Source organism: Mastomys coucha, unplaced genomic scaffold (assembly GCF_008632895.1).
Source record: "Mastomys coucha isolate ucsf_1 unplaced genomic scaffold, UCSF_Mcou_1 pScaffold22, whole genome shotgun sequence".
Classification (NCBI taxonomy): Eukaryota; Metazoa; Chordata; class Mammalia; order Rodentia; family Muridae; genus Mastomys; species Mastomys coucha.
In genome coordinates this window covers 31,315,771-31,331,478 of record NW_022196905.1, presented here as the reverse complement: position 1 = coordinate 31,331,478, position 15,708 = coordinate 31,315,771, and the positions used below count along the sequence as shown (strand labels likewise).

At 50.5% G+C, this 15,708-nt stretch overlaps 1 protein-coding gene across 4 annotated transcripts in view; it reads right to left on the bottom strand.

The window, feature by feature from the left end:
• Nucleotides 1–948: 948 nt before the first annotated feature.
• The window catches only part of Ppp2r2c (protein phosphatase 2 regulatory subunit Bgamma), an 89,677-nt gene continuing 74,917 nt past the window's right edge, over nt 949–15,708 (bottom strand). For all 4 annotated transcript variants that reach the window (XM_031341895.1, XM_031341894.1, XM_031341896.1 and 1 more), the window contains exons 7-9: nt 9,335–9,504; nt 6,533–6,624; nt 949–3,670 (exon numbers count right to left, since the gene is read on the bottom strand). In XM_031341895.1, coding sequence (XP_031197755.1) covers nt 3,379–3,670; nt 6,533–6,624; nt 9,335–9,504 — 554 coding nt within the window. In that variant the 3' untranslated portion in view covers nt 949–3,378. The remainder of the gene's footprint in view (nt 3,671–6,532; nt 6,625–9,334; nt 9,505–15,708) is intronic.

Below are 15,708 nucleotides of genomic sequence, written 5' to 3'. Positions count from 1 at the left end.
CCTGAGCATCCACACCATTCGGGCACTTCAGCTGTGAAGATCTGAATCCTGACCCAACATCTACTAGTTGAACCAAATTCAGACATGATACTTAGTGACCTCTGAGCCTCAATGTTTCTGTGTATAAAATGGGTGTAGTGACAGTACTCAATCTACACTCTATAAAAAGTACCCTATGGAGCCCAGGCTAGCCAATCCTGCATCACAGCCTGCTCAGTGGTAGAAAGGCTCCACAAACAAACTTTTATCTTACTAGACACCCAGAGGTCCTAAGGAGCCAAGCTCAGTTTACACACGTGAGTCAGAGGTTAGCCAACTGACGCACAGCCAGGAAGTGGCCTTCTCATCCTAGAGGCTGTAGATAAATTGCAGCTGTAGCTCCACCTCGGCCTCCCTCCTTACCATAAAAGGCCTTGGAGAGGTCTGGGGGGCAGGGAATACAGCAGGGGGGAGGGGAGCCCTGACTTCCTCACAGTCCAGTGGCCCACGTAGTGGTCACCTTCCAACCAGACGTCCAATCCCAGAACCTGCGGCCTCTGCAGGATGAGGCCACCAGGGGGCGCTAGAGTCGAGGCCAGCCCCAGATAGCACATGCAACTGGGATATTAGGCTAATGCTTGTGTCTGAGTCTCAGCTGCCTTACCTTGGTTTGTGGTGAGTTATACACACCTGCTGCAAAGGGAGACAGGCCACCCATTATGAAACACATGCCAGGCACTGGGCTCTGCGGGTACTATCTGGGGACCCTTCCTCCATGCACTGACAAACTTGGTGTCCACACTGACTCTATTTCCTCCTTCATCCGGGTTAGGGCTGGAGCCAAAAAGACACAGCTAGACACAGCCCAGTCTTGATGGGAGCTGCTCTCTGCCCTGTCCACCCCATTGGCTCCCAGTGGCTGCTCCCATCCAGGTCAGTTCACTAATCAGCAGCCTTCGGAGCCTCGTCTTAGATGTAACATTTGTTATTTTATTGGAAAAAGCTGGTATTAACATATTTATAATTTTATTCAACAGTTGGATAATTTGTGAGACACCGAAGAAAAAAAGAATGCACCTATGAGCCACAGAACCCCAAGTGACTGGGCCTGACTATGTTACCAGCACATATATACCCAACACCCTCCAAGGGCTTCACCCTCAGAGAAGAATCAAAGCAGAAGGAAACAAATTCAAAACCCCAACAATGTCGCAATGATTATGGGAAATGCCACGTACTCAAGACCAGAGAACTTAAGCAGAGTAAAGTGGCAAAGTCGGTGGCTTGCAAGGCTCTGGTCCTTCTGCGATTTCTCACACCGCCCCTCCCCCCTCCACACTTTTTCCTCCACCAATACACGTATTATTATTATTAGCAGTCCGCTCTGAACCTGGGTGATTTCTTTGGGTCCCAAAGACATATGTTTTTCTTCTGAGATCTTTTTCTGTCTCTCTTTTTCCTTTCTACTTTGGTACCCGACATTTAAAACAGAAGTCTGGAAACTAGGGCCATGTGCAAGACCCCTCCTTTTGAAGACCGTGTAAGATTTGACTTTGAAGACGTTATGCTTGAAACCTATGACCTCATAGCAGCCTCCAGCTCCCAAAGCGAATCTTCTCTACCGCCAAACCGCAAAGGCAGATGGGTGTGCCAGAGATCCAGGCCAGTGTGTAAGGCCCTCTCACCAGGATTTTGGCTTCAATGGGATTTATATACAACTGGCCACATTCTTCAACTTCTTTACAAGAGGGGAAAGTTGCCAATCTTTTAATTGCTAACTTGAACCAGGGTCAATATGTACATATAATACTGTCCAGAGCGCCTGAATTTTACAGTGATAAACATTCTTCATTCACGTTGACTTAAAAAAAAAAAAGCCAAAAAATGTAATGGACCCAGTTTCTGTGTAAATACATGGCCAGAAGTGAGTGTGCATGCGGTTTGTGCTTTGACACACACAAGGATACCTTGATCCACTGAGAAAAAAAAAAGCTCCGTCCCTTCTGTTCCCTGGGTGGCAGTCTGTGTTGTAAAAACTAAAGCCTCTCTGCTCTCTACTTCCAGAGTCAAACCTCCAAGCCCTGCAGTTCTGGGATGTCAGGAGTGAGGATGGAGCGGGGTGTGTCCCTATGAATGGCCACTCACCTGTGCCCCTGAGGAGGTCTGAGAAAACGTCCTCTGGGGCTGCCTGGCTGCATGCAACGTCCTCGGGGAGCAGCCAGAAGGGCGAGGAGAAAGCTGCAGGTATAATGTCGGTGAAGTGCATCTTGGGAGGATGTCACTCTTCTCCATCTTCTCTCTCGTGTCATCTTGTTACCAGCACGCCTGCACTGAATGCACGACTTGAAGGTGCTTCCCTTCTGAAACCTTCCCTTGGAATGCTGCTTGAAAACCAGTCACCAGTGTGGTGGGTTGGAAATGGGACACCAACTCAGCCCTCAGGGTGTGACTCCCTAGGCACCCTATTTCTCTGCTCAGAGCCTTGGTTCCCTCCTGTGTTCAGAGGGGATGGTGACTACACCCCCAGCCCCAGCAGAACCTGGATCTCTGCTGGGAGTTATGGAAATGAGTAGACACACCTGTCTCATGGGCGTGAGGATTCTACAGTCAGGGACAGGACCCACTGTTGGCCACGGGGAGATGACTGGCTAGCATGGAAGGGTGACAGCAAAGCCACCACAAAGTGGGCTGCGGGGATCCAGCCACAGCCACTGTGGGCTGAGCACCATGCCCAGCGTGCAGTGGGCACTCACAAACGGACGGCAGTGAGGTGAGGGCTACAGCCACAAAGGGTCCCCAGGTCTGCTTCTCAGGACTTGCCTCAGCGTGGAAAAGCCACCCAAGGAACCAGGCCCTGCCTCATGATTAACCCTACGACTTTGGCTCTGCTTCTCAGAACCTGCCCCTGGCCTGGCACCTCGAATATGGAAAGACATCCCAAACACCCAAGTGACAAGCTGTCACGGCCAGCACTCAGTGAGAATTCTCCGTTCAAAATCCAACATGAAGTAGCAGCTCTGAGCCAGGGTACATGGCTGGCTCCCTTGAGCATCTGTAGATCCTGACTGCCTTGTGAACTTCACTCTTCCTCTGGAGCCTCAGCATGGACCAGCTTGACTTTCCCTGATAGGAACCAACCCACCCTGGACGTGAAGAAAGTCCTGATAATAATGAAAGGCCCAGCCGGAGACAGGAGGACCGTAAACAAAGGAGCCCTGGATGGAGGCCCACCAGGCACATCCATTTTATCCACCTGTAACTGAGGCTCCTTCCTTTCCTTTGTTTAAACTGGCAATTAGCATCCAAGCCGACTCCAGCCTAGGGACTCGTGTCCCCACAGTGGCCACCACACTCATCCTGTCCTCTTACAGAGGTTACTGGGAGGGCCACTGAGGCCAGCTAGTGCATGTCAGAATTGACCTTATCCTGGAAGATGTACAGGTTGTTGGTGGCTGCGATGGCAATGATATTCTCGGCTGGGTGCCAGGCTGTGTGCAGGATCTTCTTGGTGAAGTCCAAGCTGTCCACACTGATGTCATCACGCCGCCGCTTGCCACCCACACACACGCGCCTTGGCTTGAGCACCGCTCTGGGTTTGCTGCTCTCCCTCGAGGCCTCCAGAGTCACATCCCGCTTGGTGTTACGGTCGAACATTCGGAAGAAGTTGTTGTAGGCCCCTGTCATGATGACACTGGCAAGAGAAGAAGAGGGGTCCATGTGGGAGGAGAGAGGGGACAAGGACACTCCAGAGCTATGGGGTGAGGCAAAGACCACAGCAGGCAAGGGAACCCCAGAGATAGACTTCTGCCCCATACTTTCTGCTCCTCTCCTAACCAGGGACTTTATCTAGGGAGGCACCGAGCATGTATCACCATGATACGTTTAGGAAGCAGGCCTGGGCCTAAAGGAAGGATTTGGGGTTGGTTCTATGGAAGGCTGGAAAAGCTATGGGGAGGGGAGGAGGAAGAGGCTGATTGACACAGAGGAGGGGATATTCACACCATTTTAGTGGGTGAAGAAGAAGATAAGCCTATACCAGTCCCGTATGTGTAGAGCACAGAATACCACTGCCAAGAGGGACCCAACACTTGGTGTGAGTGTGTGTGTGTGTGTGTGTGTGTGTGTGTGTGTGTGTGTGTATGTGTTTGTATATTGGTATGTGTGCTTGTGTATGTGTTTGTGTATGGCATGTGTATATTTGTGTATATGTGTGTGTATGGGTATGTGTATGTGTATTTGTCTGTGTACGTGTGTATATGTGTGTGTTTGTGTATATGTGTGTGTTTGTGTATGGGTTTGTGTAAGTGTCTGTGTGTGTGTGTATGTGTGTATGGGTGTGTATGTATGGGTGTATGTGTGTGTATGAGTGTCTCCCCAAGACACTGGCACAAGACCACATGAAGCCACTTTCCTGAGGGCTGACTAAGGCAAATCCATGTGTCCCTAGCTGGAGAGTAAATGATCAGGACCCTGCTCCTCCATCCAAGGCTGCTGGGATGGGGATGCAGGTACCACTAGGGTTGATATATCACAGTGACCCGCCTTCTGCTGGTAAAGGATGGGGAATTTCTCCACTTAGCCTTGGGTTCCTGGGATGCAGGCATTGAAGTCTCTGCCCATTGACAGACTAAGCTTAGGGGAATCAGAGGCAGAAAGAAGAGTAAAGATCACTCTTCACGGGCCAGAAACATGGACAACCATTGCCTGGACACCCTTCTGAGGTCTCTCCTGCTGCTGGTGATGGGGGAAGAAGTACAGAGTCAATGAGAACTTATCATATCATAAATGGCAAGTTACAGGAGGAAAAGCCCAGGAGCCTGTGGGGCAAGGCAGAGAAGACCAAGGCAGCATCCTAGAGAAGACAGCAGAGCAAGCTAGGTGGAATGTGCTTCAGCAGGATCCAGGGTCAGAGAGAGTAGATGTGGAGGAAGAAAATAAGGGGTGGAGTAGACCTAAGGGAAGTGTCAGGCAGAATCAGGGTGCTAATCCCTAGTGCTGGGGCTCCATCACAGGCTGCAGCGATTTTGTCTGCTTACACGCGCCCCCTGGTGGCAAAATAAAGTTGAGGCAGTGGGTGGCAACCTTAAGCCACCTACCCTAATATCCCTTAGGGTTGGAGTCACCTTTTTATGGCACTATCTCACCTGCAAGTCTAACAAGGCTTGGCACTCCCAGTGTTCACTGGAGGATCCTAAGTGGGTATGGCTTCCTGGGGGATAGCCACGGGGGCCCTAACTCCTGGGAGTGGTCAGACTGAGGCTGAAGCCTGGTTGCCTGCCCTGCCTCAGACCAGAGCTCTATCTTGCCTTCTTATTGGCCTTCAGTGAACACTATGGACCACCACACAGCTGTGGTCCCTCTTCTCAGCATGGTTCTTGTTCAGAGCCTCTGCAGAACATCTTGGGATGATAGCAGACACTTCATGGGGCCAGACCTGCTCAGAGTGGCTCCCTTTTAGTGGTCTTTTGCCTGAGCATCTCCATCCTTACTGACAGCCTCAACCTTGAGCACAGCCACTACTACCGGCTGCCTAAGAAGCTCTGGAGTGTCCCACCCACCTGGGCACAGGGCAAAGCAGATGCCACCCGTGTGGATGCACATCTGGATAAACACCTGGATGCACACCTGGATGTACACCTGGATGCATACCCGGATGGTGGGGAGCTTGGGCTGAGGTTCTCATGTCACCACTTTACAACTACCGATGGAGGGACAGGGACAGTGGGGAGGGAGTGGATGCCATAGAGTCTCTGATACAAAAACATGCCTGGTGTTATGCTCCTCTGCTCATCTGGGCAGCAGGATACAGGGCCATTCAGCCACAGAAGACCCTAAGAGGCCACCCACCAGTCTCTACATTGGAAAGTCACATGTGACTAAGTGAGCCTGAGGTCTGTATGTGGGGACAGAAAAGCAATGTCCCGCCTCCTAACAGAAAACCTTCTGAACTGTGGAGGGAAGGGCACACAGAGAGGCAGGCCTTTGGGTCCAGCAGGGGAAATGAAGGATGCAATGGGCCTGTCTACACCCACTGTGCTGGGCCCAGGCAATACCGGAGTCTGTGACTTGCCCTAAGGGCTGTGTCTCAGGCTGTGGGGTGGGAGAGGTAGATCACAACTTGGTCATTAGTTCAAGTGAGCCCCAGAGGACCAGCATGGGGCTGCCACAGTGATGGGAGGAGGAAGGTGTGGTGGTCCAGTGCCTGCCTGTCTAGGCATGGAGATGCTGGGGTAATGCCCTCATCTGAGAGCCCAAGGAGTGGGAGGCACTTGGCTGCTCCTGACTTAAAATCCCACAGCATCCTGGGACAAGGTAGGGGAGGGTGTCAAAGTGAGTGCCAGCATCAGTCACTGGGGTGAAGAGAGGCTCACTTCCTAGACTTGGACTTGAGTCTAAGAGTTCTGGCTGCAAGGGAAGAGACCTCCCATACCTTCCTCACCTTGACCAGGCAAAGTGTAGTCTTTTAGTGATGGACTCAGGCAAACTCCCTCCTGGTGTGAAGGGTGAGGGGCAAGGCAGGGTGTCTGAGGCTGCGTGCCTGTGGCCTGCTCACCTGTCACTCCCGTTCCAGGCACACTCAAACTTGTCGAAGATGCAGTCACTCTCATACAGGGAACAGAGCTTACTCCGCAGGTAGTCATGGACCTGGTGAGAAGAGGGACAAGCTTAGTGATGGACAATCGCCCTGACACCTCTACAGGATGGATGATAGTCTTGACATAGTCCTGTGAGCACAGCTGACTCCGAGCTGCGGACTACAGGGATAGCATGAGGGAGCAGGTGTTCACAGCTCAGAGACTGGAGAGGCTGTCATCAGTGAGGCGGGAAAGGGTGGGCACTGCCTATCCACAGCCTGGGGACCACTCCTCCTGCCCCAGACTTTGGCTCACAGTCCTACCAGGCTGTGTCACCATCACCCTGGTCCCACCTGCCTGGGACCTAAGATGAAGCCAAGGCTCTAACTCTTTTTGATCCCTGGATCCAGCACCCTATGGGATGCAGTGCACTGGCCAAAGCCAAAGGGCCCTCTGGTACTGCCAGCCTTGCCAGAAGGCAGGGACCTCATGTTTTTATCTCCTTGTGCTTAGCAGGTCTGACCACAGGTGTGGTAGCTTCTTCTCCTGTGTGCCAAGCCTTGCTGGCTCCCTGGTGGCAGAAGAAAATGCTTCAGCTGCATTTCTGAGAAAGAATAAACACCAGGCTTGCTGGGCCTGCCATGAGGATGCTCCATGTCTAGGGATCAGTATCTTCAAGAACCATGGGTTGAGGATAATAATGTCTTGGGATAATCCCACTCCTGCAAGCCTACTCAAAGACTCCTCTTTAAAATTATTTACTTTTACTTTATGTACACTGGTGTTTTGCCTGTAGGTGTATCTGTGTAAAGGTGTCAGACCCGCTGGAGCTGGAGTTACAGGCAGTAGTGAGCTGCCATGTGGGTGCTGGGAATTGAACCTGGGTCTTCTGGAGGAGCAGCCAGTGCTCTTAACCATGGAGCCTCCTCTCCAGTCTCCCAAGACTCCTTTTGATGGCATGAAATAGCCCTCACTTGACAAGTACTGCAAGTTGGCCAAGCACAGTCTCACTGCCCACAATTTCTGGGACACAAAAGTCAACCCCCAAAGACACGAGCAGTTATAGTCATTATTATTGCTATTTTAGAATCTGTAGGTCAGCTTACAGAAAGACCCAACTCTTGGTCCCCAAAATAGTTATGCTGCCATTCCACCTGGGCCCCATAGGCTTTGAGAGGCCCAGAGGCTCCACACTCACCCTTCCCTACAATAATGTCCATAGAGGTCAGCCTGTGCTGACCACAGTGTTGGGATGGCCCCCGGGGTGGGGGCTGGAAAAGCACAGGCTCAGTCACCTCACAGCTTGGAGGTTGTTTTCTGCCTCGCTTTCAAGCTGCGGACACTTTCAGAGGGAGACAAGAGGGTCTGTCTCTGCTCAGAATATACAGAGTAGGACCTGGCGAAATGAGGAGTCGCAGGCTCTGCTCACTGCCAACAAGAGGTGGTCAGGTCAGCCGGAGATGTCTGGGGAGCATGTGACTTCTAGAAGCTCCTTCCAGAAGCTTGGCCTCCAGGATACAACACTTTAGGTGTTGGTAGGGGAGCAAGCAGTGCTGAGCTTTGGGACTGCCACCACTGAGGTGAGACTCCTCTGTCACTCTCCAATTTCCCACTGTCCCTGTCTGCATGTACCGGCTGGTTTTGTGTGTCAACTTGACACGGGCTGGAGTTATCACAGAGAAGGGAGCTTCAGTTGGGGAAGTGCCTCCATGAGATCCAGCTGTGGGGCATTTTCTCAATTAGTGATCAAGGGGGTAGGGCCCCTTGTGGGTGGTGCCATCCCTGGGCTGGAAGTCTTGGGTTCTATAAAAGAGCAGGCTGAGCAAGCCAAGGGAAGCAAGCCAGTAAGGAACATCTCTCCATAGCCTCTGCATCAGCTCCTGCTTCCTGACCTGCTTGAGTTCCAGTCCTGACTTCCTCTGGTGATGAACAGCAACATGGAAGTGTAAGCTGAATAAACCCTTTCCTCGCCAACCTGCTTCTTGGTCATGATGTTTTGAGCAGGAATAGGAACCCTGACTAAGACACTGCGCAGCTGGTAGTCAGTGCTTTCTTTGCTGGAGCAGGACAGAACAGGTGATAGGCACGTGTGTGGACACACAGATACAGCCCTGGGGCTGGGCCTGGGGTTTCTAGTGGTGCACCTGAGCCTGTAGCTGCCAATCCAAATTCTACACCACCGTTAGGATTCTGCACAAATGCAGCTGCCTCCAGGAAGCCCTGCTCCCTTGCCAGACACCTACAAGCTGCACTTCACATCCGTTATTTTAATAGCAAACCGTCTTTGTCCTTGTGTCCCACCAAGAGATCTGGCGGAAGGATGAATAAAGTTTCCCCAGAGGTGTTCAGGGGTTCACTCTGCACACTGGCTCCAAAAAAACACCCCAAAGATCTAGACTCATCTTCCACACTACCACTGAACACAATTCACACACAGAGGTTTAGGGTGAGGGTCATGCTTACCCACTTACTGGTAAGGCTGTGGATGTTGGGAGTTGCATCTGCACCCCAACTTCAGGCCTGACTACATACCTTTGTTCCTTCCTCCCCTCCTTCCCCCAGAAGTCGGGGTTCTAGATGCAGATGACAGCCCCATGCGGAGGCCCCCTCCGATACCCCAAAGGCTCTCCGCAGTTTCATCTACACTGCACCACGGAAAGAAAGCCCCTGTGGCTGGGCAGCCCTGTGGGTTGTCGGTACAAGGAAGGGGGGGGGTTCCTGGGCGATCTCACACCACATGGAGAGACAGACCCGAGGCTGCCAGACTTCTATATACACACCTGGTAGGTCTCTATGGGCCTCGCCTCCATGTTCAGGTCCCAGACCTTGACCGTGAGGTAATCCCTCGTGAGCATGTAGCGCCCACTGTGGCTGAACTTCACATCGGACACCGAGGAGATGATCTCTGAGAAGAAGGAGCGGTTGCTGGGGTCCTCGGGCTCTTCAAAGACTGTGGAGGAAGAATCGGCAGCTGTCATTGACTGTCCTGCCCAGTCAGAACCAGAACCGGCTGTATCCACCTGGGTTTTGCCTGTCTGTACCATCATTGATTCATTCATTAAACCTTCCCCTAAACACCTACCAAGATCCTGGGCTCTAAGGACCTTCTAAGTAGAAAAAGCCAGCTCCTGGAAGGGCTCCCTTGTGGGAACTGTGTTAATTGAGTATTTACTGTAGTGCTGTGAACGACTTCACTTAATCCCCTAATAAAACCTTCAGGGTGGTAGCCTAATTACCCCCATTTAATACCCAAGAAAACCCAAGACTGAGAGGGAATCCACAAGCAGATCTCAGAGCTCTGCTTGCTGCATACTCTCTGCTGCCCCCTACTGGCAGTTCAGAGCACAAGCCTAAAAGTGTCTTGGTTATCTGATGTGCTGGACATTTTCTGCCTCTAGGGCAGATTCTGATGTGGATCTGGTACTAACTGGTCCTGGGTCTTCAGGCCAAGAGTGGATGCTTTTGTATATGTGTATCAGACACCTGTGGCTAGTCACGCCCCAAAGGGGCCCTGGTAGGACCACTTTGGGCTGGCATTAACTCCCTGGGCTCTGTGGGAAGAGAGCGTTGGTGCCGGTAGCCAGTTACCACCTAAGCATCACCAGCCTGCAGAGCCAGCCTCAGGAAACCACTGAGTGATAGCTCTGCCCACTGCCTCATTGGAAGAAGAGTTTTGGCCACAGTTCCCAAGAGGCTCAGGACAGATCTTTCCTCTCCAGGCACATAAAGCCCCCAACAGTGGCCCAGCCAGATGAAAGTGCTAGTCAACCGGATTCAATAATGCTCACTGACTAATGTGTAACAACTGTTCATTCCCTGCTCAGCCTCATACAACCAATCCCCATGAGACAGAGTGAAATGTGTCCCTAGTTGTGGCCCATGAAGAACTGACATGCTCTGGCCCCCATTTCTGAGTCTCAGAGCTCCCTCTCCCCCATCTTCTGTCACACTACCCCTTATGCTAAGAGCATACCTGGGGAAGCTCCGGGCCTCACTCCCAAGCTTACAGTCAGAGAGGCTTCTTCCCGCCACACTGCTTAAGACCACTGTATGAAGAAACTTGGGACAGGATGTAGATTTGTGCTGGCTGTCTAGGGGCTGGACAAGGTGTGGTAGCCTTAGCAGCCGGGAAGGACAGGGGAACGGCTGCTCCTAAAGCTTCCATCACAGCCGCCCCTCCCACACCCTGCCAAGATCTCCAACCTCCACAACTGCACAAAGCACTCGTGTTAAGTCGCTGAGAAGTGTGCTCTCTTGAGGCTCCAGGGCAATAGTGTGAGGACACTGAGGAAGAGCACAATGCCAGGAGAGGGGTGCCCATGGCTCCACCTTGGGAGACTCTGCACAGTGAATGGTTTGCTCTCCTTGGACAGCTCAGCCACTGCTAACCCTTCTCGCAGACTCTGCTGTCAAAAGCAGAGATCACTGTCTATTTTGAGGACTCGTGAATGGCTGTTTCTATGGTTACCCTGTCACAATGCCTAGCAGACAGCAACCTGGGCTCCTAGTGTTTGTGGGAGAGCTGAAGCCACGGATGGGAGTACAGGAGAGCCAGTATACTGAGCCCTGCCTGGTTCACACAGGTCTGGGGAGCTACAGTACTCCTTTGACCCTCAGCCCCCTCCCCTGCCCAGTGGCTCCACTGCGCTTCTCAGTCAGTGAGAAGCAAGTTGCAGTGTCATCCTATCAGGAGAGGGCCCTGAGGGAGGCAAAGAACTAGTGAAAGCTGCAGGCTTTTTACATAAGTGCAGCAGGAATGATGACCATGGCTGATGAGGAACAACACATGCTTGGACCCTGGGAACCTCATGACAGCTAAGAACACACACTGTGGTTGAGGCTCACAGGGCCAAGGACAGAGACCGAGCATGCTCCTGGCCAGGGTTCCATCCCGTCTGGGGTCGGGAGGCAGGCAGGTAGGGATTGATTCTGAATTCTGGATTCTACACAGGCTATTTATAGGCAGAGAAAAAATTCCAGAAGAATCTAAAATATAGAATTACCTTGGATAGACAACGTGCATAAACCACTGTTATGGTTAATAGTGTCAGCATGACGAGATTTAGGGTCACCTAGAGGACAAGCTTTCAGGCACACTTGTAAGAAACTGGCTGATTAGGTTAGCTTCTGGGATTCTCCATTAGGTTAGCTGAGATTGGAAGACATACCCTAAAATTGAGAGGCACCATCCCCTGAGCTTGAATCCTGAGCTGTGGAAAAAGGCGAAAGCAAGCTGAGCACCAGCCATCCTCCCTCCCTCCCTCTCTCTCTCTCTCTCTCTCTCTCTCTCTCTCTCTCTCTCTCTCTCTCTCTCTCTCTCTCTCTCTCTCTCTCTCTCTCTCTCTCTCTCTGTCTCTCTCTCTCTCTCTGTCTCTCTTTCTCTCTCTCTCTCTCTCTGCTTTCTGAGTGCAGATGTAATACGGTCCCATACCTCAAGTTTCTGATGCCATGCTTTCTGCCGGGATGGACGGTAACCTTGAACCATGAGCCGAAACTAACCTTTTCTCTCTTAAGTTGCTTTTATTACAGCAACAGGAAACATATCTAATTCAGAAAAAGTGGTACCAGGGAGTGGGGGTGTTGCTGTGATAAGCCTGACCACTAGGCTCTTAGGCCTTTAGGACAGATTTAAAGGAGGAACATGGAAGAAAGAGTTCAGAGGTTTGAGGCGGAAAAGCCTTGAATGCTGTGGGTGGAGCTTAAGCTATGCTAGTGAAAGACAAGAATGCTGACAGAAATTTGGACAAGGGAGGCCCTGCTCGTTAGAGAGAACAAGGGCTCTATCTGGGGCTGGACTGTGGACCATGCATGTAGACTCTTAGGAGAAAATGGCCTGTGTATAGTATGGATGCATCACCTGTCAATTTAAAAATCTATGGCCTATAGGAAACAGTAGAATAGAAGGTGGGACACCTAAAAGGCAGAAAGAATTCTGGGATAGAGCCAGGGTGGGAGATTCACCCAGGAAGATGTGAGGTGCCAGACGCATGGTACCTGAGCACAGGTAACCAGCCACGTGGCAGAATGTAGATTAGAATAAATGGGTTATTTTAGTTACAATCTACTCAGAGAAGAAGAGCCCAGCTATATGGCCAAGGTATTTGTAAATTTATTTTGAGTCTGAGTCTTATTTCTGGGAGCCTGGGGCGGGGAGAACCCAGACATTAACTTCTACGGATTCTCAAAAAGAATCTGGCTTCGTGTGTCTTGAGTTTAAAGTTCAAAGGTCATGGATTAATTTGTTTGGTGGAGGACATTCTAAGACAGAAGAGCATTAGGCTGCAGCATGCCTGCTTACTGCATGTGTACAGGGCCACAGTAAAACAAAACAGTAAAACTTAGACATAAAGATTTTGTTTGTTTGTTTGTTTTTTCAAGACAGGGTTTGTCTGTGTAGCCCTGGCTGTCTTGGAACTCACTCTGTAGACCAGGCTGGCCTCGAACTCAGAAGTCCACCTGCCTCTGCCTCCCAAGTGCGCGGATTAAAGGTGTGTGCCACCACTGCCCAGCCATAAAGATATTTTTAAATGTGTGACTTGTCAAAAAGGAAAATAATCCAAGGAAGCTAAAAGTTACAGCCAAGACAGTTGAATAGAGGCCATGACTGTCAGAGAGAAAGTCCGTGGATGCACCAGGAAAAGAGAAAATCGCTCTGAGGGCAAGACCTGTCCATCAAAGGCTGAGAGTGCAGCTGTGGGGGTTCCCTGCCTACTGCCAAGGGCCCTGTCTCCCCAGGGTCAGGACACAGAAGCTGATACAGCTGGACACCAAGGACGTCAGGCTACCTTTCACACTGGCAGCAGAACTGAGCAGGGCCATCCATATGGTTTCCTAGATAAGAAATATGCAAGAGTGGGTAGGTCGCGGAAGCTTGCACCAGGCTTCCAGAAAGCCACCCAAGCCAGACTGTGTGGTTGTGTAACATTCCCTGCAAGGGGGCCTTAAGGCCCCTGTGTGCAGCTCAGGAGATGAAGATGATGGTGCAATGGAGACCCAAGGATATTGGAGAAGCTAGGACCATGGGACATCCACCAAGGAAAGGTACCGGCATCGAGTAAATGTGACCTAAGAGAGAGGCTAAGTGTGCTGAGGGCAAGAGCTGGGTGGGGCTTTTAAGCTCTTGGCTGCTCTGTGGATCCCTGATACTGGACATGGAGCTGAGAGATCTGGTGTTTACCCTGATAGTTTGGTCTTGCTTTAGATATTTCTTGCTATGACTTCACTCTTCTCCTTATTATAATATATCATTATATGTTTGGGAGTATGAGACTTTATTTTACAGGTTCATGATGAAGAAGTTGCCTGGCATCTTAGATAAGAATTGGGCTTTAGACATTTAATGATGGTGGAATGTTAAAGACTGGGGACTTCTGAAGGTGGAGTGAACACAGTTTGTTTTATGAGATGGCTATGAGCCTATGGAAATGAGATGTTTAAAAACAAGTATGGCTTAAAGGTAAAGTGTTGGGGTGTTGAGTCAGGGGGAGGTACAACTGTGACAGCAGATGTACCTCTTAACAGGACCTACAATCACCTAGGAGGCAAACCTCTAAGCAGCCCTGCAAGGGATTACCGGATTAGGTTAGCAGTGGTATGAAGGATTACCGGATTAGGTTAGCCGGTGGCATGACGCCATCCCAAAAATGGGCAGCACCATTCTCTAGGCTTCAGCCCTTAACTGTAGAAGAAAGAAACAGCTAATGGAACACCAACATTTCTCTCTCTGCTTCCTGACTGTGATGATGCAATTTGACATACCTTCATTTTCATTCAGCCACCACAATGGACAGTAACAGCAAATTGTGGGTCAGGATAAACCCTTTCCACCTTATTGCTTTTGCTAGGGTGTTTTATCACGGCAACAGGAAAAGAAACAAAGACACACACTAATCTAAAAATGAAGAGAGAGAGAAAGAAAGAAAAAAGAAAGAAAAGAAGAAAGAAAAAAGAAGGAATGGAAGAAAGGACAAAAAAAAAAGAAATTAAACTCACTGACACCAACGAAACCATGAAGCTAGAGAGATGACTCTCTGGCCAAGTGTATACTGCAGTTCCAGAAGGTCCCAGGTTGGTTCCGGGTCCCCACATCATGACTCACAACTGCCTGCTACTCCAGCTCCAAGGAATGCTGCCCTCTTCTGGCCTCTGTCAGCATTGCAATCACTTGCACATACCCTAACCCACAGATACAGATAGAAAATTAAAAGAAATAAAATAAATCTTTGTGTTAAAAGACAAAAGAAAGAAAAGCATGTCTTTCTATCAAAAGGACATCTGGCAGATGTACACAATCTGCACGAGACCTCGAGGGGCGGGTATACTATGCCAACCTCAGGAAAAAGGAAGAGACCTGCAGCTCTCGGGAGGAAGGCAGAAGGATGGTAACAACCAAGCAGAGAGCACCAGAGGAGAAAACCACAGGCCACAGTCACCTGTGCACTCACACTCAAATGCTCTCAGCCTGTACACTGCCATGTGCCATGCAGCCTGTCTCCACAGGGGACCGCTGGACTGCAGAGAGGCCCAGACAGGCTGAGGTGGTCAAAGCTCCTAAGTGTGTCACTGAGACTCTGAGAATCCCTCAGAAAGGCCTAGCCCCCAGGGCTGCCGGCTCCATTCAGAGCCTTCAGTGGTAGCTCCTCCTAGGCTTCAGCATGGCAGAAGACTTCAAGTGGCACAGTACACCACAGACACAAGCCTGAGGACACTGCATCCCTGAGAGAAAGAAATGGGATGAACAGAGAGAGGCATTGCAAAGTGGCCTCGGAGCAGCTGCCCTGTTGGCTGCTGCTATCTCACTCCTCCTACACCACCCCAAGAATCTAGGGGTCACAGACTACTGATGCCAAGTGGCTCTGCCTGCTACCTCGACCTTTGTACATAATTTGAACCAGTACAGAGCACACAGACAGTACCAAAAACCTCTTCCTGCCTGAAACACGCTCATACACAATCTTTCTCCCTTATACACGCAAACTCTCTCCCTTACACAGACACACTCCCTTATATACACACATACTCTCTCCCTTACACACACATGCTATTACATGCACATTCTCTCCCTTACACACACATATACACATATTCTCTTAAATGCACACGTGCTTGTATATACACATGCACCTTCTCCTTTTTTTTTTTTTTTTTTTTTTTT